The 25,113-nt window shown below is 36.0% G+C and overlaps 3 protein-coding genes and 1 long non-coding RNA gene across 6 annotated transcripts in view; 3 read left to right on the top strand and 1 right to left on the bottom strand.

Annotated features, from left to right (window-relative positions):
* Positions 1 to 4,847, top strand: part of LOC109053363 (proprotein convertase subtilisin/kexin type 5-like) — a 59,161-nt gene extending 54,314 nt beyond the window's left edge. Inside the window, exons 34-37 of the mRNA XM_042730091.1 lie at positions 1,731 to 1,945; positions 3,201 to 3,301; positions 3,541 to 3,730; positions 4,112 to 4,847. Coding sequence (XP_042586025.1) covers positions 1,731 to 1,945; positions 3,201 to 3,301; positions 3,541 to 3,730; positions 4,112 to 4,524 — 919 coding nt within the window. The 3' untranslated portion in view covers positions 4,525 to 4,847. The remainder of the gene's footprint in view (positions 1 to 1,730; positions 1,946 to 3,200; positions 3,302 to 3,540; positions 3,731 to 4,111) is intronic.
* LOC109053914 (disintegrin and metalloproteinase domain-containing protein 9) overlaps positions 1 to 25,113 on the top strand; it is a 1,168,157-nt gene that overhangs the window by 87,398 nt on the left and 1,055,646 nt on the right. The gene's annotated exons all lie outside the window — the stretch shown is intronic.
* On the bottom strand, positions 6,697 to 10,144 carry LOC109053362 (riboflavin kinase-like). Of its 2 annotated transcripts, none has more exons than XM_019070763.2 (4): positions 9,833 to 10,144; positions 8,463 to 8,614; positions 8,215 to 8,317; positions 6,697 to 8,119 (listed from the first exon to the last, which is right to left on the bottom strand). In XM_019070763.2, the coding sequence occupies exons 1-4, from the start codon at positions 9,912 to 9,914 to the stop codon at positions 7,971 to 7,973; spliced, it is 486 nt and encodes a 161-aa protein (XP_018926308.2). In that variant the 5' UTR covers positions 9,915 to 10,144; the 3' UTR covers positions 6,697 to 7,970. The 2 variants fall into 2 exon arrangements, with proteins under 2 accessions (XP_018926308.2, XP_042586054.1); XM_042730120.1 differs by lacking the exon at positions 9,833 to 10,144 and adding an exon at positions 8,969 to 9,125.
* LOC109053393 lies at positions 13,215 to 14,825 on the top strand. The gene is made up of 3 exons (XR_002011704.2): positions 13,215 to 13,595; positions 13,913 to 13,982; positions 14,700 to 14,825. It is a non-coding gene; the product is annotated as an uncharacterized LOC109053393 (long non-coding RNA).

The raw sequence follows: 25,113 nt of genomic DNA, 5'->3' as shown, positions 1-25,113 counted from the left end.
GTCAATTAAGTATGTCATTTTTATCAATTAAACGAAACCAGAAAATCATACACTGTCATAATGACAAAGATTCATGTCTTTTAACTCTTTCACCTCTAGGGTGCACCACACTTCTTTTTTGTGTATCGCACATCTCCACAGACACATTATATAAAACCCCTTCCCCCACACAAAAAAAAAAAAAAAAATATATAAATAAAATGCGACTTTTTTATCTCACAATTCTGACTTTACTTTCTCACAGTTGCCTGATACAAACTCACAAATCTGATTTTTTGTCTCAGAATTGTAAGATATAAACTCGCAGTTGTGAGAAATAAAGTCAGAATTGCAAGATATAAATTCGCAATTGTGAGTTAAGTCAGATTTTTTTTTTCTCCTCAGAACTGGACTTTATCACTCACAGTTGCGAGTTTAAATCTCACAGTTCTGAGAAAAAGTCAGAATTGCGAGATACAAACTTGCAATTGCGAGAAAAAAAGTCAGAATTGCGAGTTTGTATCAGGCAATTTTGAGGAAAAAAAATCTAAATTGTGTGATGTAAACTCGCAACTGTGAGAAAAAAGTCAGAAATGCACGATGTAAATATAAAGTCACGATACTTTTTTTATTATTTATTTAGTGGCGGAAACAGGCTTCCATAACATTCGGACATTTTTAAATGTGATTGAAGTGGCCAAATGCTATATTACTACTGTTAATAATAATGGCACTCTTTTGTATTTTATTGTCTTTCTACTAAAATTTTTAGAGCATTTCACCCTCAAAAAGGCCAAAAAGTGAATATACTTTCCTCTGAGTTTATGATCTTGGGTAATAACACAGAAGCGAGCGTGTGGTTGAGGAGCTGCTGTCGGTACAGTCCTGCTCTCCTGCCATTGTTCGCTTTAGTAAGGCATGTAATCTGTGTTTGCTGGGGGAAACTGCGTCTCTAATTAGTATGCTGTATGTCACTTTGGATGAAAAGCTCTAGCTACATGCCAAGCTACTGACATTCCTTCCAATTATGAGATGAAGTACTTTAAAAGGTCAATGTGTTAGTCCAGAAAGTCTTTTTGCAATTGGATAGTTTGACCTGAAATTTATCCTGTCATCTTTATTTCTGCTTCTTTATCTTTTTTTTTTTTTTTTTTTTTTTTTTTTTTTTTGGACATCTATAATATAATATTTTTATTGCATCTAAATGCAATATTAGGGAATCCTGAAAAAAAAATGCATCACAGTTTCTACAAAAAAAAAGAAAGAAAATGTTTTCAACATTTAAAGTAATGTTATTACTTTATTAGAATGATTTCTGAAGGATCATGTGACACTGAAGACTGGAGTAATGATGTTGAAAATTCAGCTTTGCATTACATATATAAATTACATTTTAGAAAATATATTTTTACCTTGTTATAACTGATGCTGCTTGAGCAGGTTAAATTGGTAGAATATGGGGCATTTTTCTCATTTTCACAACAGTCAGAATCTAACCGCTTTCATTTGAAACTGTAGAGTAATACGAGAAACATGAAAGTAGCACAGTGTTGCCATGGGCAGGGGTCAAATATATAGTTTAGCAGTAATTATACAGAAACATTTTCCACAATTGACCAGTCAGAATCAGGTGTTTCAGAGTGTCTTGTAATAATAATGCTAACTGACTTGCTTTTGATGCAACTGATTATTCAAAAATGATGCTTTCCAAAATGACAGCGTTGTAAGACACGTCTGTATTTCCCCTGCAGTTACTTTGTGGACGCCTCCAGCAGAGCATGTCAAGAGTGTGACCACACATGTAAGGAATGCTCAGGAAGCAGCCGTTTCTGTCTCAGCTGTAGAGATGGATACTTCCTGTTGAAAAAGTCCGGACAGTGTCTGCGGTCATGCCCATCAAACTACTTCCCTCGCACCTTAGACGGAGATTGCCAAAGATGCCACCCCACCTGTGAAACATGCAAGGGTCAGACTCACCACATACCTACAACTGTCAGATAAATAGGGCTGCGCAGTAATCATGATATAGTTTAGTATGATTGTGAAATTATGTGCTGTAGCATGTTTAGGAGTGGCAGATTTAAACTGTCCAGCTATAAACTCAGATAAAATATTATTTTTTTGTTTTTTAAGTGTTTTATTTACTTAAATGCAATGCAAACCCTGATTTAGGAAACCCTGACTCGCTATACTTTATATATATAACTATATATATAACCCTCGTTGTAGAGGGTTGCTGGGTTCGACACAAGTTAAGCTCAATCAACAGGCATAATGTTTATTGCCATAATATTGTTAAAGCAACCCTATGTAACTTCAAAATTTGCAAAATATATAATGAGCGAGTACATCATAAATTCATCTACTGTACCAAACCGCCTTTTTGTCTTATTCCAAATCACTACGGTAACGTACATTTATAATGAGTGATTATTTTTGGACTATTGTAGCCTGTTCGGGTCGTCGACGCTGCGGAGTAACACATACCTGCGTCAATCGCCATAGACATAAACTTGGAGAAGTAGCTCCGGTTAGAATTTTCTTCCGCGGGATGTGTGCAGTTCTGTTTATTAACCACTAGACCACCAAAATTTACATAATGTTGCTTTAATTTTAATTTGTCGCTCCTTTTCTTTAAAAATAAAATCTGGGTTGCAATGGAAGTGGATGCATTACGTCTGTAAATGTTTAAATACTCAGTGTTTCAAATAGTACAGTAGTAGTTACTTAGTGATATTACATTTTTAAACTTTGCTGCTAATAAGCTTCATCTTTCTGCTTTGAACAATTTCAAAAATTGTCCCCGTTCACTTCCATTGTAAGTTATTTTTAAACAAAACGAGAAGAGAAGAGTCACAATGATTTTTTATGGTAATCAACATTATGCTGTTGATTTAACTACACATTTACTGAATCCGCAATATTCCTTTAAGCCACACTTATGCATATCTGAAGTGATTTTTTTATTGATATATGAAGTTTATCACAATATGAACATTTAATGTTTGACAACAAAAGTGTCTAAATACTAATGCAGTGATATTTAGGGTTTAAAAATAAGACTAGATCATCTTTTTTCATCTTAACTCTGACTTTTCAGAAAGTTGTCTTTCATCCTGCATTTTAAATCCATTTTATGCAGTCTTTAGTACAATCAGAGTGCAGATGACATGATTTGTGTACCTCAGCGTGATTGAAATGGTCTGTCATGTGATCGGCAGGCCCTGGTGCGATCTCCTGTACATCATGTTATGATGGTTTCAAAATGTTTGGAGGAATCTGCACATCTATGTGTCTAATTGGGGAATATCCCATCCGTGTGGTAAATGGCTCTTTAATACAGTTTTATCAAATCTGTAATGTGCTAATCTAACTATATTGTAGTGTTTTTTTTAATTATACCTTCATTGTTTGTGTTTATCTTATTTAATCACTTTCTGACATTTCTTAGCCATTCAAACGTACATTAAATGTGTGAACACCCCTTCATAGATTACTCCAGACAAATTCCTCATTTGAGATATTTTTAGTTCTTTCTAACATGTTTTGTGTTTTGCACAGAATAACACATGTGGCCCATGTGACCCGTCCTGTAATGAATGTAGAGGTCCGGGACCCTACAGCTGCACCTCGTGCCCTGTTCTACAGCGCCTCACAGAGGATGGGAGGTGTCTTCCTTGCTGTGGAGAAAACACACGCATGAATTCCTCAAGATTTGCTTCGCAATGCTGCCAGTGCCACGCACTGAATGGTACAAGCTTTAAATGCATTTATTCTACACTGAAAAAAAAAAAACATTTACTGTGAAACCATTTTCACTTAGAAATTGCTATTTCATAAATAATCACAACGAAGCGACAAGTAACACAAAGTCAAGAATGACTAGTATTCTTTTGAAATGTACTCCAATAATCTTTGTTTTCACAAAGATGTACATCACATTTTCTGTTGTAATGACAGCATGCCATTAATGCCTGAACCAGCCATGTAAGAGTCACATAATACTGTATCATTAAATAACACTGACTCAAAGCGGGACATGTTACTAAATTATGGTTTGTATATTTTTAAAATTGGAATTTTTTTGAGCTTTCAGTGTGAAGCCATTGACCTTTAACCTCTCTTTTCTCAGATGAATGCATTGTCGCACTGAGCTACAGCCTCTTCAACAACGATCCAGTGACTTGGGTTCATCCTGGCCTTTTTGTTTTCACTGTCATATTTGTGCTGGTGAGCTTGTGGCTTGCCATTTTTCTCTTCCTGCAATTTCGGCAGAAGATCTTCTTAAAGCTCACCATCAAATCGAACGGCTACACCAAAATCGCAGACGACCACTTCACCTCTGCGACCTTCAGCGACAGCATGCAGGCAGAGTACTGCGATAAAGAAGCAGGCCAAGAGGATGAGGAGGAGGAAGACGAGGACATTGTGTACATGGGGAGGGACGGGATGGTGTATCGAAAGTTTAAATACAGCCTGTTGGAGAGAGATGAGGAGGGGGAGGAGGTGGAGCTGGAATATGATGATATGTATACTCTCACATAAAACACAAAAACCTGTTTATTTTCTTTGATATATGCATATCAATACTTTATTTATTATCATTTTGACATGCAGAAACCCACTAATCTTCACCAATCAACCATTAAAGAAATAGTTCTCCCAAATATCACGATTCTGTCATCATTTACTCACCATGATGTTGTTCTAAACCCATATTTCTTCTGTGGAACACAAAAGATGATATTCAGCAGAATGTGCAAGCTGCTCTTTTGCGTACAATAAATGGTTACCGTGAGTTTTCAGTAAATTTTGACTTGAAAAATTAATTCAAAAGGCTTGGAATAAAGTGCAGGAGTCATACAGGCCATTGTTTGTATTCTTTTATGGTGCTTTTTTTTCTTGACAGACTCTGGTCTCCATCCACTTCTAATGGAAAAGAGCATCTTTGATGGTGCAAATGTAATACTCTTTTGGTAAGTAGCTAAATATTAAATACCACGTGGTGCTATCATAAGTATTCATGTTTATGTCATGCCTGTTTTATGTTTGTAGTTAAAGGAAAATGTCACCCAGAAATGAAAATGTACTCACCCACAGGCCATCCAAAATGTAGATGAGTTTGTTAGTTATTACATCACTTGCTCACCAACGTATCCTCTGCAGTGAATGGGTGCCGTCAGCTGATAAAACTTCACAGTAATCCACATGACTCCAGTCCATCAATTAGCATCTAGTGAAGCGAAAAGGAGTGTTCCTATAAACAAATCTGTTTATTATAAATATTTATTTGGATTCCCATTCTGACGGCACCCATTAACTGGAGATGATCCATTGGTGAGCAAGTGATGTAATGCTCAATTTCTTCAGATCTGTTTTGGTGAAATAACCTCATCTTTGATGGTCTTACGGTGAGTACATATTCAGCATTTCTGGGTGAACTGTTCCTTTAAGACCTGTAAATGATTTATACAGTGTATTGACAGTCCTTTTCAAATGTTAGCTGATCAAACAGTCTGTTATCTATAAAGGATGATGAATGGGACATTATGGCTTCTTGTTGTGGGTTTATCTCATTTATGGTTGATTACTTGATTAAATTAACACATGATGAAATCATCAGATATATGGTCTTCAACGAGCCGAAGAAAGCTCACGTCACACATCTCTTCATCAGTTTGCAAGGTAGGGCCTACTGATGCTTGCCTACAAGACAACCACTATACCTAAACTCACTAGTTCAGATCTACGCACCCTCTAGAAGCTTGCATTCTGCAAGTGAACGACGCCTCGTGGTGCCATCCCAAAGAGGCACAAAATCACTCAAACAACTTTCCCTGTACCCATCCCATCGAACGACTAACCAACTGAAGGTCTCAACCCCAGCAGCTGAATCTGTAGCCATTTTCAAAAAACTTCTAAAGACACATCTCTTTCGCCATCACGTGACCAGTTAATACTAGCACTATTCTATTGTCTGTTATATATATAAAAACCTTGCTATGTGAGACTTGTCACAGCACTTGCTGCTCTGTCATTGGTCTGATTGCTTCTACTTTGGAAGTTGCTTTGGATAAAAGCTTCTCCTAAATGACTAAATGTAAATATGTACTGTAGATCTTCAGAAACTGCTGTTGCAAACCAGAATAACAGAGCATTATACGCCTATAGTACAATTTTCTGAACTTCTGCATGAAAGTTTTTATACTTCATATTCATTTTATGAATTTAGCACAATAAACCATAAACTAATTCTTCAAACATAAATGACTTGTATACACTACTGTTCAACATTTTGGGTTGAGTCCAGTTTTGGGTTCCATTGACTTCCACAGGATTTTAGTTACCAACATTCTTCCAAATATCTTCTTTTGTGTTCCAGAAGAAAGAAACTCATACAGATTTGGAACAACTTGAGGATGAACAAATGACAGAACTGTCATTTTTGGGTAAACAATCCCTTTAGATTTAGTGTTCAGTTAGGTCAGCTTTTTAACATTAATTTTATTTGGTCCATTTTAATAGTTTTAATAGGCTTTGTTAAAGTTTGTTTGTTAAAGTAAAGCTACCAGATAACCAATTGCTGACAAGATTATTTATAATGAATTTATCACCACTGATTCAGAACTAGATATGATTTATTTCCAGTTCTCATTTCCCTTGTCAATTATTTATGACATCATGAAAGCATTTTTAAAGAAGATAAAGACAACAGTAAACAAGGCATTTTTGTTTAATGCTTACAAGCAGGTCTCAACATTGAAGGAATGCTTGGTTGTGCACTGTATATTAATAAGTCTGATTTCACATACTTAAGGCACTGCCCTGACCTACAACAAGAAAGAAGAAAAAAAGAAACAGAAAACATATGCACACAGTATCAGATATATACAGAAGCAGCGGTTCAACAATTAAAGGCCCAGTCTGATGAATATAGATGGTGAAGGTAACAGAATCAACAAACAGCTTTTAAAGAGTAACGTTTTACTAATAATTCCTAAATTAAGGTGCGATCACATTTTCCGTTCTTCAGCGAATTTTCGCGGCCAAAATCCAAGTCCACGTGTCTGTTAACCACACACAGATTTGCGGCTCTGTCCAACAGAAAGTGGCGAAAATTTGGTTTGAAACCGATTTCTGTGTAAACATACATCCCCACTCTACTGATAATTAATCAACATTTCTTTTGCCAGTGAAATCTCGCTAATAACGTCGTGGACGCACCTGTACAGAGGATTGCTGCAGTTTAACACTAAACCAGCAGCACGTGTTTCTAGCATCAGATCAACAAGAACACAACATGATGATATAAGGTAAATCAGAAGATCATTTGTAAATCTACATGATCTAACCTGACTCTTGAGTGTCTTTACTAATGTAAACTCTAAATGTATCAGAGTAAAAGAAAGTGGGGTACAATTTTATTTTAGGTTAAGGTTTAGTAAAACACATGTAGACAGTAGCAAGTGTTTGCTATGCAGAGCTTCTGTACACATTTAAATATTTAAAAGACCATTTAAATTAATTAACTTTGTCTTCAGTCACTGTTTGTTCTCCATCTGCCCAGTTTTGCGCTCATATTACAAACAACCTGGGCTTTATCTCAACCTTGGACTTCCACCTCTGGGCACGGTTCTCTGAGAACCATAAAAAGCATTCATTTTATCTTAAAATAGGAGGTACGCCAATTTTGACTATTGTTAAAACTAAAATGAAATTAAAGTGAAGGTGGAGGAATTCTATTCTATTCTAAAATGGAATTCTGGGAAGGGCTCTGTGTTTTTCATTCACCAGTAAGTAACCTGAATCCTCCTTTTTGCGATAAATATAGAAACAACAGGGCTACGCAATGATACCATATGAACAAATACATATAGTGCCTGCACTTGACCAAAGCAGCACACGGGGACAGAAATCTTTCTAACACAAAGAAAACAACAAACTGCATAAGTAATAAACGGGCTTTAAATAGGTGATGGTGAAAGTGAATGTTACAGTCGATGACCGTTCAAGATCTGATTGGCTCTTGTCGACACTGACGTCTTGAAGAAATGATGCTCTTTCAGTTTCAAGTGCTCAGGCAGGTCCAGCTTTATCTTCGCCTCCTCAATGTCACTATGAATCGCTGCTATCAACTCATCTGGGAGGAAGACACAACCGGGAGTTAGTTACAGAATGAGTGTGTGTGTGTGTGTGTGTGTGGGTGAACTGGGTGAGTTCAGCTCAACGTCTTACCAAGAGATTCGAATCCTCTCTCAGGGCGAATGTAGCCGACCATGGCCACACTCAATATCTGACCGTAGAAATCTCCCTTAAAAGTGTGGATCACATGCGTTTCCTGTGATAAATGTGATATTTGATATCAGACACGAGACGTACAAATCAACTATACCAATATTAAATATGACCATTTGATGAATGCAATGATATCAGCTCTGTAGCTTTTGTATGTTTGCACGCTAGAAATATAGATATGGACTCACTATGGATTTCTTAGTGTTTTTGTAGTAAGGGTTCCAGCCGATGCTCATCACCATCTTGTGAATGTCTCCGTTATCCACGCATGCCCATCCGTAATAGATTCCTGTGCTAATGTCAGCGGGGAGAGTGTCCACAACCGACTCTGGGAAGTTCGCTGGGATGAGAATGAAAAGAAACCATTAGCACTAATAAGACTAAATGCTGGCTTCATGTTACTTTCTTTAATCAGAATATGTGTGTGTTTACATTTGAGACATGATCTCTTCAGAGCTACAGATGTGCAAAAACTAAAAGTAAGGGATAATATACAGTCATGTATTATCGGAGAATACTTTGCTACTTATTAAATAAAAATACACACACATTTTTTTCGAGTAAAAACAGAAAACTTTATGCATTTTGAAAACAGGTTTTAAAGTGCAAGCTATTGAAAATATACAAAAATGTGAATTTGTGAAAATGGTTCAACAGTTTAACGGATAAATTTCTTGTGGAAAAACTACATTACCCATGATTCTGAAGAGAAATCCACCAATCAGAGAACAAGGACAAGCAAATTGCCAAAAAACTCATTTGAAGCACTGTAAATGTAGTCAGTTTCCCAGCACTCTCAAACCACTTAAATATCTGTACACTTAATATGCATATTTTGCAATAAACCCACAATATATTGTTTATCCCCATCTCTATAAAATTTGCATCTTTAAATCATTTTTTAAAAAAATAGTCATTTACAATGCTTCATTAAAGCGGTTAAGTACCTTTTGCTTCAAATCAAAGTTTGTAATGTTATGATTCACCTCGTAGCAGGTTAGTATGGTTAACTCTTTCTAACTCTTTAAGACTTCTATAAAATCTCTATGAGAAAAATGAATGGGGAACCAAGGTCAGTGAAAAATGGGCGGGCACTGTTCCGTGTCTGGCCAATCAGAATCAAACAGTTCACAGAAGCGTGCAGTAAGACCTACAGTTATATATTAATTTAGCCAGAGCTTTAGTTTAAAGATAACATCCATCACAAGAGTGTGATGTTTAGCTGAATATTAAATCAAAGCAGTTTAATTTCAAACAAGATTCAAACTGTCCTCGTATGACATCCAAAGGAATTTATCACTTATTGAGTGTAAAGAAAGTCAAATAATTAACAGCTTGTTTTAATACTTAAATGATTAGTTCGCCCGTGAGGTTAATCAGAATGTAACGTTATCTCAGTCACAGTATGACTGAACTGGGACCTTTAGCTTTATTCAACAAAAGTGAAAGGTTACTGACACACTTCCTACTCTCTCCCACAGAAAGAAGTTCCAGTAAAAGCTCTCGGGATTGGTCTCTTTGGATTAACGCGAGCTATTTCTTTTCTCGTTGGTCTCACCTGTTGGGATGCCCAGGTCTTTGCTTCCTCGACCGAATCCGCGGACCACCTGTCCCCGGCAGAAATACGGTAAGCTCCTCATGTCGACGCGTTTACCGTGTTTACAGCGAGCCGGCGCGGCGGACTGATTCTTGACTCTTCTCTCTTATCTAATCTGACCCTTCACCCAGCGAATAGCAGCTTTATAGCGAGGAGCCTTTGAGTTTCGATCCCAGCTGCTGTGAATCTTGAGATGAGACGAAGAGGTGATATTACAGAACTGTAACGTGACCGGTTGGTCAACTGTGTGTCGCACTCATCATCATCACACAGCAGGGTTTGGGTTTTCCCAGCGACCTTCGCTTACGTATTTCCTTTGGCATACATCCAAAATAAAAGTCCTTCAATTTTTACTAAAGCAACTGGAAAAGTAAATTTAAACTAATCACTAGTATTTTGTGTATAATTGAATAATTCAGCTGGTACGATTTAAGTGAGCTGACAAAAATAATAATTAGTTTTTTTTTGTCCGTTCGTTAACGATGGCAGGAATAATAACGTAAAACCCCACAAACCTTCCCAACTCCTGCTAATTTACATTAATTATATTCACGTTCTATTCCATTCTATAAAATATTTAATTACCTCACTGTATTCATAGCTTCAGTATGAATTTAAATGATTAAATAATTTAATGTGAGCGTTTATGATTGATCAATTATTGTACAAAATCTGTATTTATGTCCTCAAATAACAATTAATGTATTTCTGCAATTTTTCAATAAGTTGCAACTATCCGAACTGCGTAGATCCAGTTCACGGTGCATTGTTTTCTATGACGAGGGCATGGCTTTTAGTCAGTGACCACAAGGTGTCGCCATTTGTCTTGACTGGAGGTGTAGAGAGCGAATCTCAATCATTCTTCCGTCATTTGCGTCTGTTACACTCTTGCACACTTTTTATATAGTAGGTTTTCCTTTCATTAAATCTTAAATTACATTTATTCATTTATCAATCAATCAGTTGATCTAAAAAACATATTTGCAATCTCAAACCATTTGGGTCTGGAGATGCACAAAACCTGTTATACATACTAATATTTTAATGAATTATTTCAGTTAAACGCAAAAATACAGTTGCAGTTCATTTAGCTGCTTGTTCCAGAGTACTTGGTCCACTTTTAACAATAATAATGTTTATGGCAAATTTTGTAAAAAGAAAAAATAATGAGGAAAATATTATCAGAAGAGATAATGATACCACTGATATCATCAAAATTCAAATATTGTCACCTGTAAATTATAATTTAACTGATTTAAACCTAAAAAACAATTTACATGTTCACATCTGTACTGCAAAATTAGGCCTAGTCTAATCACTTTTACCCATGGTGGATATAACCATATTTCTTTCAAGCTTTAATTAAATTAAACAAAAACATATTTTCGTCACAATAAACATCCTATAAATGATGTAAGAAAGCCTATTAACCATTTATACATAACAACATTGATCCAGTATTACATAACACTGTGCTTAACGCCGTAAAATCTCTATAAATCAAAAATACTGTTATCAGCAAGGGCAAAAAAAAGGGGGGAAAATATGTTATATGAACAATCCCTTCTTTAAAAAAAATAGAAAATAGAAAGAAAAATAAAAGACCTTCAGAATATAGATAGAAACAAACTGTATATTTAGGTGAAGTGGAGATGTCTGGCTCAGTGCTCAGAAATATAAACTCATTATAAGAAAATGACTTTTAAAGATATGTATTATAATTAAAATCTACACATGCAAATGGATAACATGTAATACGCATAACATAAACACTCAAATGTTTCTTTTGGATGTTTTCTTTTCAATAGACTGAAGACAAGTTATGGAAGCAAAATAGCCCAAAATCACAAAATTCAGGGACCAGAAAAACCTTAAAAAATGAAACTTATATATGGATGAATCATTCACAATAAGATTTATACATTGCATTTACAAAATAGAAAGGTTGAATTTTTATTTTGTGCAACTTTAAAGTGAGGTTTAATACAAATGTGTTTATAATTTTTTTTGGAGGGGATATTGATGTACATGTATGTGTATTTACACACGTTTATGGACATACATTTAACGATTTTACCTTATAATTGTATATAACATAATACAACCACAAGACATCATCTGTCCTTATGAACCGAATGAAGCCGGGTCATTCTACAGAAACATCCACTTTTGTTATGGCTAGATGTCTTAAAATGTATTTCTTCTTTTAACATTTCAACTTAGACCACATTATCAGATTATCTTTTGACTTTATGAATACACATAAATGGCAGCTAAATGATATTTTTTATTATCTTTTTTGAGCATTTATTTTAAGACCACATGTACCTTTTTTATCACTGGTGTTACTACTTTGGCAATTTTAAAGGTTTTCTGAAATATTATTTATTGATTTTTATAAGCACATTTAGTCAGAGTTACAGAAAAATAATGTTAATCAAACAAACAAGGAGATTATGTTTTATTGATTTTAATCAGGTTTGTTAAAGTTTGATTGAATGATGTTAGTCCATTTACGCAACCATGTACTTGCAAAACAATGAAAATATTTGAAAAAAAAAAAACAAATACAAACAACAGTTATAAACAAGTAATGATGAAATCCTTTAAATCTTAACTCTCGAGTGAACAGAATTCAATGGATGTCAAATTATTATCATGTCACATGTGACACCTTTTATTTAATCTGACAGAAAAAACACACACACAGTGAATCACCAGTGACATACATAAGACCAAAGATCCTTATTCTTCAACTATAATTATTAGATGAGACTAAATTGTTACATTTGGCATACATTTAGCAATTAGTGAAAGCAGTTAGTAAAAGTGATCTTCACTGGTGTTACCCATAAGGAAGGTAACACCAGTGACAATTTTCATGAAAAATGCATTTTACAAAATGTCTGCAGCAAGCTATCAAACCACGTTATCAATCATAGTATATTCACTAAATTAAGAAGTTTAATCCATTTGTATTATAGTATTCTACAATTCTCTAACAATAAAGTAGGTCATACCAGTGATTTATGACTTATCATGAGATAAATGAGAACATTTCTGATAACTGGAAAGAGACAGTGGACTTATCATGGGCCTTTTTTCATAGATCTTTTTGGAAATAGGAAGAAGGAAGTCAAGTGATGTCATCAGCGTGATTTTTATTTCAAAATAAATGATTTTTGAACTCCAGAAGACCACTACTTTCATTATATATTTTATAATATTTATTTGGCATTTTGTTTTGTTTATGTCATTTACATCATATATTTGATAGCTGTGAATACATTTTTGTATTTTAAATGGTAGAAAAACCTGTTTTAACCTCAAAATAAAGCACTTTCCCTCTGTACATGGCCATGGGGACGAGCAGTGGTGCTTGTTGTGGTGCTTGAAATTCTTTATAATTCATTAAAAAACAAATATTGCCAAATCGATGGCTCAAGAAGGTGTAATTGTTCAGATTGTTTTATTTTAATATATTTAATAAAGTGTTTTTCAAGTGACATTTCCATAGAAATTTTCCACTCAAAAATGAAAATTCTGTCATTAATTACCCATTCTCATATCATCCCTTCCACATTGCACAAATGAAACTAAAGCAAGTTGCTTAGTACCTCAGAGGAGCAGGCGTCCTGTCAGGGCCGGGTGAACTTCCACACATCCACACTCTCCGAGCGTGAGACTCGCTGGCAGTGGCTGCAACACAGCAGTAATGAAGCAGGTAATGCATGCTTAATGAAGCATAAACACATTTAAACACAGCTACACAGGAGAGATTAACAGCTTGTATACTCACATTATACACCCACTCCAACATTATTACAACAGCAGTGCCCCCCATCTCTCTAGCTCTCTCTTAGTTCCCCTCATACACGCGCACTGACTCCTCAAACACACCTGTGAATAAACCTTCTACTGCTATGATAGTCTCTCGCCATCTGTTCGTCTCTGCCCCGCTCGCCTCTTACTGCAGCTACAGCACGTCCTCAGTAGATTTGTTTAATGTTTTGACTACATCTCGCCTTGTTTATTCGACAGAAATCATGGAGAGAGCAGGGGAATTGGATCCTGACAGGTTGCAAGCCGGATTCGAACCTGCGTCACCCATGTAAGCACCAAATCACAACAGAATGTGATGCAAGCTTGCAGGGTTTAAGCAGACTAAATGATGAAGTCGTTTTTATATCAATGTGAGACAAAAAAAGGTGAATAGGGGATTTATTTCAAGAAACAGATACGATCATACTTTCCCCAGCTGATTGATCGCAGTAAATTAAGACAATTGTTTTGTATGGCAAGTTTAAATATGCAAATGAGGTATTATATTTGCATATTTATGTGCTGATTTGCATACATTTCCAGAACAGAAAACTGAACATTGGATAAAGCCAAGTTCAAAACTGTTTCATTTTGTGAACACATTAGAGTTGAAGGTTTTTACAGGATTTTGGAGATCTCTTTTTTGATGAATATGAAAATACTGTTAAGGTATAAAATGTTGTAGAAATCACAGATGATTTATTTTACTGATAATAGACAGGGCAAATGTTCTTGGTAGATTTGTTTAATAGTTTCGGGATGAATTCTTACTATTAAAGTTATTTATTATAGCATACTGTTTATCCAGCACATATTAATGCCTTATTCTGCATGACCATATTTTAGATCCCTTAATCCTACTCCATACCTAAATTTAACAACTCCTAACTATTAATAAGCAGCAAATTAGCAGTTTACTGAGGCTAATTAATAGTGAGAATTATTCCTTAAACTCTAGTGTGAGCGTATAATTTTTTGACTACATCTTCTTTCGGCTTTTTTTTAGACAGAGATCATGGAGAATGAAAGGAGACTGGATCAAAACAAAGGCCAGAATCGAACCTGTGTAGCCCACATGAGCACCACAGCTCAGCATATCTGACATGATTACGGCTTTAATGACACAGTTCTGGAAAAACCAGCCCGGATACCTCAGGATTTAAGATGTGTAAGTTTTCATGCATCATCTGTACATCATGGGTGGTAAACACTGACATTCTGCTCCAAAAATACATCCATTAATGAACATATCATGAAATTAAGATACATTGGAGGTCACACAAAACTCTCAGGTTGAATACTTGAAGGTAAAGTGGAATTCGCGAATATTACCATCATCCTTTAAGTTCACACGTGAAGAAGTGCATTAAAAGTTGCCCCCTCTCATTGCAAAGTGTATAAAGTGCGCTAGATGAAAAAGTACAAGTGCCACAGCACAGAGGGGGTACAGAGAGCCAGACTTTTTGATTAATACTCCTCTAAATTAACTGTTTACTCTACAGACTCTTAACATTGCCAGATTATGATAATTTTGTGACAGGCAGGGAGATTGATGTTTGAGAGCTTGTTTTAATTAATGGTTTTGTTTGTCTCTAGAGAATGGATTTTTTTTGTTCTTCTTCATGGTTGCTTTTGAACACTTTTTTTAAAGAAGCTTTACAGCGAAGTAATGGGACCCCCATGTGTGTTTTGAATAGAAGTGAAAAAGTGTCTACAACGATTATTTCGTGTTTGAAGGAGAGGCTAATCACACATGCCGTCGTGTTTGCTTTTTTTACTTTAATGCTAGAGTGTCTATCGCATTTTTATGACTTTTGAAATGATCAAAAACAAAATTTGATTGTTTTTGAATGTGTGTGTGTGTAGCGCAATTGTTAAAATCTCTTATTTATGTGTTTATCGTCGGATGTACCATATTCCCTCAAAGTTTTAAGTAACTTTGTTTGAAATTCACTTAAAGTAACATTATTTCAAATCTTGTTTATGTTCACATAATCATAATGAAGGCTTGTTATGTAATTTCTTTATTAAAAATGCACTTACGTACTCCTATTTTAGGATGAAGACAAGCGTTGTTGTTTTTTTTTAATCTACCAGTTAATCTTTAAGAGATCACTTTTGATTTGATCATTTTAATTTCATCTTAATATTCAGAGAGTCTAAATAGTATTGAGTCAATATTTTACACCATACTTTAGTTATCAACCTATTTTGTTCACTTCAGATTTCGTGGACATTTTGTGTTTTATGTACTTCAGAAGCTCAACTAAACACAACAGAAATACTAGCATTCACTGGTGATGAAGGGACATGAAGATATTGTCACCTAAATATCTAAAAGAAATCATTTTTAGTAAAAGTCATGAAAAACTTGAATAGTTTAAAGTTTACTGTGTGGTGAATGACACTCAAAAATAGCAAATTTCATACAGAGAAGCCACACACACACACAAAAAAAGAATATTATGTTATTATAAACTTGTTCTGAGAGATGTCGAGGAAACTATTTCATTTGTATATTTAGTTTCATGTCCTTGTAGGTCATTCCACAGGAACTACTGACAGACACAGATAAATGGAGAGGTTGGTAAGAAGGCAGGGAGTGAGGAAGAGAGTATGGAAAAAAAAAGTAAAGCTGACAGGAAAACTGTGTGCATCCATTGCGTTATTACCATCTCTAGGACAGGGTCGTTTTTCACTACAGATACCCTGATGAGAGCTCTGACAATATCTAGTCTTAATACCCCTCTTAGTAACACTCTTCCAAACACGAGCTGTTTAGTAATGATGACACCTAAACGCGGGGCCATCGTCAGGCAGACGGGGCCCTGTGATGTGGGGGCCCACTATGGTATGCGTTGGGCCTGAGGGTGAGAGGGGCCACCCTTAAAACTATTTTAATGATAAATCTTCATTAACCAACGAGACTTGTATTTTTGCAAGAGCAAAATATTTTTTCTTCTGCCTTATAACCTTTCTAAATATGTAATGTTTTGTTTTGTTGTGGTTGTGCGCTCTCTCTCTGCGGGCCCTCCACAGGTAACGGCTGTTAAACAGTGAATTTCGACGTCTCCGACCTGCCATCGTTATGTAGAATAGCCTAAGGTCCAAACTCCTGCTCGATAACTCATGCCCCGTGCAAATTCCCATGCAAACACAGTCAATGCAAAACACATTTCCTGCTGTCAACAACATCGCTGGCGAGAATCAATCAACCGTTCATCCATTTACACTCTTTGCATACCCTTATGTCAAAGAAAAAAGCGCTCCGAGACTCCGCAGCTCTTCTGAGGCGATCGTTCCATCGTTCTGAAGAATCCATCAAGCCGCGTTTGATTGATAAGTCTGTCTGCGCGCACAGCAGTACAGCTACAGCAAATGGGGTGGCAAAGCGCGAGCTGACATAATGCAAGTCTGCGCAAGTTTGGGAGACAGACTGAGCGCGTCCGTGGGGGGTAAAAGTTTGATGCGACATGCTACAAGACACACACAGCACTCGTGATGGCACACACAAGCTGCCCCCCTGTCCAACCCCTCCACCAAGACGGAGTTCAGCATGTCTTTGTAAAAGTATTTTAGAGCTTGACACCATTGTGGGTTTTACGTCGAGATTTATTTTCAGATTTAACGGCGTGTGTTTATCAGTTGTAGTGCAGTTGTTTTTGGAATAAACTTTTGATTCATCCAGCTTGTCAAATACTTAAAACATGGATAATTGCAAAAATAAGTCAGGGTGGTTACTGCAGTGCCCCTCCCATTTTTGGAGTTGGTCATGGCAAAAAAAAGACATTTTATGTATTGAACAAGCAGTAGGCTATAAAGTCCTGTTTACACCAAGGACGGTAACTATAATGATAACTATATTGACTATAACTATTAATAGGTTTTAATAATTCTATGAGAATAGTAGCTCATTTCTGCCACGGATTTAAAAAAAACTAATTGTGACATTTTATCTCATAATTCTGACTTTATGAGATAAAAAAAAGGCAACCTTAAAGCAAAATACACTTTAAGGATATCATTACAAAAAAAACTCAAAAAAAGATCAATAAATAATTTATCAAATGTCATAAGTGAATCCACAATTACATTATACAGAAATATCATAAAAAGATTTCTAAATAATTGTTCTTACTGTGAATGATTTATTTTTTTCATCAAATGTCATAAGTGAATCTTCCATTACTCTCTGGTGACATATGAAACTTCTCCAATCAATTAGTCTGGTTAAACCCCGCCCCTGCAATGCCCACATCTCAAAATCCAATCAAGAGTCAATGGATGGAACTAAGTCCCCCCAATATTATTTTTTACTATTTTGATAATAGTTAACGTTTAATAGTCAATAGTTAACTTTAATAGTTAACATTATGTGAACGAGCCTTAACCCGATTACCAAAACTAATGACTCAAATGAGCCAGTACATTTAATAAATAGTTTAAATTAATCCGAAACACCGCCCTGTATAATTTACAAAGCATTAACGCAGAGAGAATTAATTTCTGCAAATTTAGGCAAAATTATCATTTTAACTGAAGAACACCCAAATGAATCACAATCCAAATCTAATGAGACTGAATTGAATCAGAATCCAGCTGAATCAAAACTATTCACCCTCCCATTAAACTCAAAAGCTGGTTTTTAATAATAAAAAATAATTTTAAAATAATGTGGCATTTTAATAATAATGAAAAATTTAAATATTGATCGCTGTCTGTATGGTTAGGGTTAGGATTAGGGTTTGGTTTAGGGTTACTTGCATGTAATTATGCATAATTTATTGTTATTATAATAGCAAGTACATGTAACATATAACAAGGACACCTTAAAATAGAGTGTTACCTAATGTGACATTTTAATAATAATAATAAAAAAAACAAATATTGATCACTGTCTGTCAAGCTCAATTGCACGATTCCCCGGATTGTCACCACCAAGTCTTTGGATCCGATGAGATTCATCCAGTGAATTTCAGCACTTTATTTTGATTTCTATCAGCAAGACACGTCTTAATGACAAAGGTCCTTAAAAACAAGGCGATCTTAAGGCCAGCGTAATGGATCTCACACTAGGGGCCAGCTGCACACAATACAATGCCTCCCCCCCACATAAAACACATTATTCTTTGGGGGTATGTCTAAGCGACACGACCCATTCGCCTGTGGGACCCGAGGGAGGAATATGGGCCCCCTCTTCAATCTGAGTCCCTAGGAGGGCCACCCAGCACCTGCTAACCCAGTGCAGTACTCATCAGAAAAGCATTTAGCGCGCTTGCTAACTCCAGGCCATAATTAGGGTGGGTAATTATTTACAGGCAGCACTGGGCAGAACTGGCCTAGCATAAACAAACAGGCGGCTTGGAGACACACGACAAACATCGTTAGCTCTTCGCTCATTTTCGCCCAAACGGCAAAAACACTAGCAGCATGTAGACTCACTCCCGGGGAAAAAAATACCCAAAAACTTCTGGTCTGAAAAGCAATCGTTTCCCAAATAGCTAGCACATTTGAGACACACAAGTAGGCTTATTGTAACATCTGTAATGTGCTACGCACACACACACACACACACACACACAAACACACACAGATACACACCCAGACTCACACGCTCATGAATATGATAACGTGTGAAATGACAGATTTATTTGTGTGTGGCTCCAGGGTTTTATCTCTAGCACAGTTCATCAACTCCTCAGCACGAGGACTGCTAACCAACGCAGCGCCTGCACATGCTAATTACTGGACCATGGTTAGCTTCAAACCTCAGATCTGCTCCCATCATAATATGTGCCCCGCTTTTTGCTTTTATGAGATTTTTATCTATCTGTAAGAATGGAAAAAAAAAGAGTGAAGGTTTAAAAGTTTAAATTAGACTGAGACTTTGCGTAGCCTGGAGCGCATGCTACAATGCTAATGATGCTAATTGTCACCAATCTGAATGAGCTCTTTTTGTACACACAGATGTACTGCTAGCTATTCATTTACAATTACCAGATTAAAATGAACTTTAATCTTCATAAAGGTGAATATCTCTCTTTTAAAAATATTGTCATGAATTTACATATGGATTCAAGCCGACATGCTGTAAACATTTTCCTCAGACAGGAAGGATGACTGTGTACAGGAAAAAAACAAATTGTTGGTTAATCACCCCGTAACGCACTGACGCAATAATCATTTCAAGAACTGTAATAGTTATCAATCGCAGTAGTCCTAAATTACGCAGTGTGTGCTGTGTACATAGTAATAGTTTGACTGTAACTAATTAAGCTGCGTTGTTTTCGTAGGCCTGGTTGTTTCAAAATCGCTGGCTAATTCTATTTGAAAGTGCAACACTATTCACTAAGCCGTTTCTCTAGTGCATATTTAATTTCACAGGCAGTAAGACGGAGAGAAACGAGAGGGGCTGCGTGTGCTCCAGATGGCTCCAACGCTCCGCAGAGAACTAGGCCTCATTGTTTGATTTTTTTTTCTTAAGTTTTAATTAGCTGCAAGAACAAGAAAGGAAAAACTTGTAGGTTTTCTTTAAAGAGTGGGTGACTGACTGTTGTCAAGTAGAATTTGCGTCTACTGAGTGAAAAGTTAATAAATTAACAGGCAGCGAAGATGATACTGATTATGTCTTTTAGTTAGGAATACACAACAGTCCATCAGTATTGGTTGATATTGTACATGCTAATTTACCCTGTTTTTACATATGTGACCCTGGACCACAAAACCATAAGGGTCCATTTTTTACATCATCTGAAAGCAAATAAATAAGCTTTCCATTGATGTATGGTTTGTTAGGAGAGGACAATATTTGGCTGAGATACAACTATTTGAAAATCTGGAATCTGAGGGTACAAAAAAATCTAAATATTGAGAAAATCGCCTTTAAAGTTGTCCAAATTAAGTCCTTAGCAATACATATTACTAATCAAAAATTAAGTTTTGATATATTTACGGTAGGAAATGTACAAAATATCTCCATGGAACATGATCTTTATTTAATATCCTAATGATTTTTGGCATAAAAGAAAAATCAATAATTTTGACCCATATAATGTATTTTTGGCTATTGCTACAAATATACCCCAGTGACTTAAGACTGCTTTTGTGGACCAGGGTCACATTTAGATTACTTTCATTGTCATGTAATGCTTATTTAAAGTTTTAAAGGGTTGGTTCATCCAAAAATGAAAATCTGTCTTCATGTACTCACTCTCATGTTGTTTCAGACCCATTTTTTGTCCCTTCATTGAAAGTCAACATTTTTAAGCTTGGCGAGCACGTTTGCACTTCTTTTTACCATATTTGATGTACTCTATGTTTGTGTGCAATGAGCAATGTTTATGTATGAATAAAATCCTAAATTAAATCTGTTCATAAAGCAGTCATGAAGACATAAGGATGACTTGATTATAGACTTTCAGTGGAGAGTATTAAAAATATATTTATTTGTGTAACAAAGATGAACAAAAATCTTATGGGCTTGGAATGGATTGATGTGAGAGTGAGAAGATTAATTTTCATTTTTGGCTGAACTTTAATCTTTAAAAACACTCATAATTTAATGTTAAATTAATCTCAATATGAATATCCATTTTTCATACTATAATATTATAATATTGATGCCCAAATTCATTTGATTACGACTAGTGTTAATTTTTAGTTTATTTTGTATATAAATAGTATCCACTATTGATCGATTATCAAATTGATTGATTATATTTAATTAAATTTGAAAATATTTAAAGGTATTATCAGTATCGGTGCACTTCCAAAGTGTTCATACATTGGTAAAGAAATACTGTCTTAGTTTAGCGTGTTTTAAGGCTTTCTGAAGCACTGCGATCTTCCATGGTTATTGTCACACTTGACTGAATAAGCATCATTCTGTCATCTGCACAAACACATACAGTGAACACACACACTTTAATGCACTAATCAAAGCAAGCTTATTTAGTCTTTTGTAAAGCATTTATGGCCTGATCCTAAATGCTGCGCTTGTGGCTTTGTTCTCTTCTCAAACACAATTAGAAGATAATATATAAATATATACATACTGCAAATGACATGCATATGACGGCTTCATTTGAAGCCCGCTCAGGTCATTAGTAACCCAACAGGGCGCTACAGAGCCGCCGGTCCCTTTCTGCCAGTCGACCAGTGGAGATTTATTTGATATTAACTCCCTAATGGCCTAGCTCCTTTTCTGGTAAAATATGCACAAAAGTCCAACGCGAACACTGCCATTCAGTTGAATGCTTATTTATTCACTAAACGAGGATCTAATGTTCAATGTTCCCTGAACGCTAAGGTAGTTCTGGGGGAGGAAGGCTTCCCCCTACAGCTATATACATCATTTATTTTACACATATCCCAGTATCACACACTGGGCAGCGAGGGGAGAAGAACGACTTTATGAAAATCAGAACAGTGAGTGTTACGGGGGACATTAAGAGTTGGAGGGGGAGAGCTGTGAATGGAAGCGAAAGAGCGGTGAGAGAGAACATCGGTGCTGGAGAGAGACCATGTCTCTCGCCCGCCACCCACAAGCATAGCGGGCTGCGCTCGACACCCCTCTGGTAGGAAGCAGGCTTTCGCTTACCGCGTCTCTTGAACTCCCAGGCCCTCGCAGCCCCGACAAATGGTCGTTATCGCGCAGTTCGGTTTCCACATCCACTTCTTTAAGGCATTAGGAAGGATGCCTATCTTGCGCGTTGTTAAACACACTGTTAATTTAGTCGTAGCACACATGGTCATAAGGCTGGGCTGAGATTGTGTTAAGTTGGCTCTGGTTTTTAATCAAGTCTTCGGCATGAATCCTAATGACCTCACTGAAATGAAAAACTCCCATTAGCTCTCACCTGTTTCTCACCGTCTATACCTAACACTTTCCATCCAGGAACTGTCGTCAGATTCATATAAAATGTATGACCTATCTCAAATAATACCTCAAAATAATACCACTTTTCCCAAACTTTGCTGCTTAGAGTAGTCCCCATGTCATCCATTGAAGCTCCGCAAAAGCTTCAAATACTATTGCTATTACTAACCATTTTTACTGATAATATAATATAATATAATAATTAATAAAAAGGTTCAGATTCACTACATCACACACAGTACATCCTTACATAAACAACCAAATGTAGTTTTTTCTTATATTATAAAACCACAAATAATACCACTTTTCCCTATTCACCCATTAAAGCTCCACCAATAATAGTACTAAAAGTACAAGTAATAATACTAATATAAATTTTATACATTAACTTTTATTATAGTACATTACAATCTAATACAATTCATATTAAATTATATATTTATTATAAATATATAAATATGTCGTAATTTGATTTGGTACGTCACATATAATCTTACATATGAGAAACAAATAAAGTTTTTTTTTCTCAGATAATACCACAAATACTATTAATACTACTTTTCCAAAGCTCTGTTGCTCAGCAGTTCTCATGTCACTTCAATTACTAGTATTTCATTACTAATATTAAATATCATTTTAGTAAATTGAAAATAATTGAAAATAATGTTTTTGTCCACTATATCTTCAAATACAAGTGTTATTATATTACTAGTAATATTAACATTTATTTTAATATGCTATAATATAATATTAAATGTGTTCTTATTACTTATTTATTTATTTATTATTTAAATTTATTACATTTATTTTTATTTTTATCTGCTACAGCTTTGATTCTTGCATTACTAATATAATAAAATGCAATATAATTAATATTAAACAATATATTTTTATAATTTTTATCATTATCGTCAATGATAGATAGATAGATAGATAGATAGATAGATAGATAGATAGATAGATAGATAGATAGATAGATAGATAGATAGATAGATAGATAGATGTCTGATTCACTACATCACAAATGACCTGACATAAAACAACCATCAGTTTAGTGCAAGTCCTGCCCAGGACACTGAGTGTGAAGAAGGGTCTAGTATATGACATATAGTGACTGATTACCGGACGGAGTGGAAGCCAAAGGTTCACTACGGTGTGTTTAGCTTATGAAGAGTAGAATGGATTTTAAGGAGGTCTGTTGGGAATGGGTCTGAAAATAGCAGGAATATGTTGATGTAGGTGCGAAACAAGCATAGTTAATGAATTGTGGCAGGTAAGGAATAAGGAATGGATTGTGGAAGGTGAGGAGTAACTGTAGGGAAAGGGCTGTGGTAGGTAAGGGCCACTGACTGTGGGCCCCTGGGTGTGTGTGTGGCGGGGGAGACAGACTCTGCCAACTGCACGATTCACTAGGCTCTCACCAGGGGAGAGAGATAGATAGTTTTAATGCGTATGTGTGAGTGAGAGAGAAGCCAAGCAAAAGAGAGGGAAAAAAATACAAACAGAAAAACCAAAATGTATATTCCATATTAAGTACGAGAATGGCTTTTGTACTCAATTGCGTATGTCGGCCTGATCTGCAGGTAGGAAGATGAATGGGTTTGCCTGCATAAATATATAGACCAGAGGCAATGGGAAGGAAGGACAATTATATAAATCTACCTCAAGTGCGCCATCTTGAAGATATCGTCGAAGTGAGTGAGTTTATGGAGTTAAAACTTTGCTTTAGGGTTGAACCTTGAAATCTCTCTTATAGAGTTTGAGCACTAGGCACATGCCCTGATATAGGCCTAACTGATCTAGAATTCATAAACTTTAAAACGGAGCACTAAACTTAAGGGAGGACTTCCGCGTCACACTTAAAGCGATCAAATGTTAATCGGCATCTATAAATCATTTGGTGGCCATGAAGTCCTCTTGCTGGTGCCAAAGTCCCATTTCCCAACAGGACCACTCTAATTGATTTAAATGCTTCGTCCTTGCGGCAACGCGACTATGCTCGCTTAGTAAGGGGTCTTTAACGTTATTATTATTGCTACCGTGATTGCGGGTTTCTCCATTTCCTATTGTACGACAAGAGTCAGAATCTCTCGCCCAAAGCTGAACAAAATAATTATTAGCATCTTGGAACAAACAGACGAAACCCCCCCACCTTCGCCTCGCGGCCCAGAGCCGACCCCCTCCACGCGCGCTCATCTCCCCGTCTCCGTTTTTGCCACGTTCAACCCTTAATTTATGCAAAATTAATTGATATATCTTTTATAATTGATGTGCTGTAAAATTAATGAGTAATTTATGTAATTAGTCAATTAAGGCTAATTCCAGCATATGTTCAATATGCCCAGAAGGTGCACTTCACAAGTTGTTATTTGTCCAGGAGTTGAATGCAGCGAAAGCCGTCTAATTAATTTCTTATGCATATCAGCGTGTTGTCTACTTAACACCGCGCTTTGTGGGAGCAGGTTTAATATTGATCTAAACAACACGGTGAGGAGGAACGGCAGCCTCGCAGGGGCCTTCCGGTGCCAAGCGCGCCGCGTTA

Source organism: Cyprinus carpio, chromosome B8 (genome assembly GCF_018340385.1).
Source record: "Cyprinus carpio isolate SPL01 chromosome B8, ASM1834038v1, whole genome shotgun sequence".
In the NCBI taxonomy this organism is placed as follows: domain Eukaryota; kingdom Metazoa; phylum Chordata; class Actinopteri; order Cypriniformes; family Cyprinidae; genus Cyprinus; species Cyprinus carpio.
The sequence above is the reverse complement of the archived record's forward strand: the minus strand, read 5'-3'. Positions and strand labels throughout refer to the sequence as shown.

Coding starts and splice junctions, on each gene's coding strand:
- LOC109053362 (XM_019070763.2), bottom strand. CDS start 9,914: ATGAGGAGCTTACCGTATTTCTGCCGGGGACAGGTGGTCCGCGGATTC. Junction 8,615..9,832: donor AGACCTGGGCATCCCAACAG/GTGAGACCAACG, acceptor TTCTCATCCCAG/CGAACTTCCCAGAGTCGGTT. Junction 8,120..8,214: donor GAGAGGATTCGAATCTCTTG/GTAAGACGTTGA, acceptor TCTTCCTCCCAG/ATGAGTTGATAGCAGCGATT.